General features: G+C 38.5%; 1 protein-coding gene across 1 annotated transcript in view; it reads left to right on the top strand.

Annotated features, from left to right (window-relative positions):
* LOC119586272 (nuclear pore complex protein DDB_G0274915-like) overlaps positions 1-431 on the top strand; it is a gene marked incomplete in the record, with an annotated part of 20,387 nt that overhangs the window by 9,766 nt on the left and 10,190 nt on the right. The window contains 1 exon segment of the mRNA XM_037934977.1: positions 48-167. Within this exon segment, the coding sequence (XP_037790905.1) occupies positions 48-167 (120 nt within the window).

Raw genomic sequence — 431 nt, 5'->3', positions numbered from 1 at the left:
AAAAAAAAACCAAAAAAAACAATAATGTGCATCTCAACTTATCTCAGGGTAGTGGAAGAGAGACCCCATTCTCCATGTATGATTCAAGACGGGACACAGATTCTGAAAGCAACCGCAGTGTGGATTCAGGACAGTCCAAAGCCTCTGAACAATCCCTACACCAGCAGGTAGTGATATTCTTTTTGCCAGGAAGTTTTAGAACAGCTCTTTCATATAGTGTTATATCTTTGTCTGGATCAACGGTAATCAGTGTTGTTGTAAAAGTGTTTGTGATGACATTGGAAAAGTGCTCAACAAGTTATTGGTTTGAATATTTCCCAAAAATCATGAAAAGGGAAGAAGGAGAAAGCTTTGAGGGAATGAGAGATCTTTGGATCTAGGAAATGGATAGATTGTGTTGTTGCAAGAAGCAAAAGCTATTATCCCATTGG

Source organism: Penaeus monodon, chromosome 21, assembly GCF_015228065.2.
Source record: "Penaeus monodon isolate SGIC_2016 chromosome 21, NSTDA_Pmon_1, whole genome shotgun sequence".
NCBI classification, from domain to species: domain Eukaryota; kingdom Metazoa; phylum Arthropoda; class Malacostraca; order Decapoda; family Penaeidae; genus Penaeus; species Penaeus monodon.
Note: the sequence above shows the minus strand (reverse complement) of the source record. Positions and strands in the feature narration are given on the sequence as shown.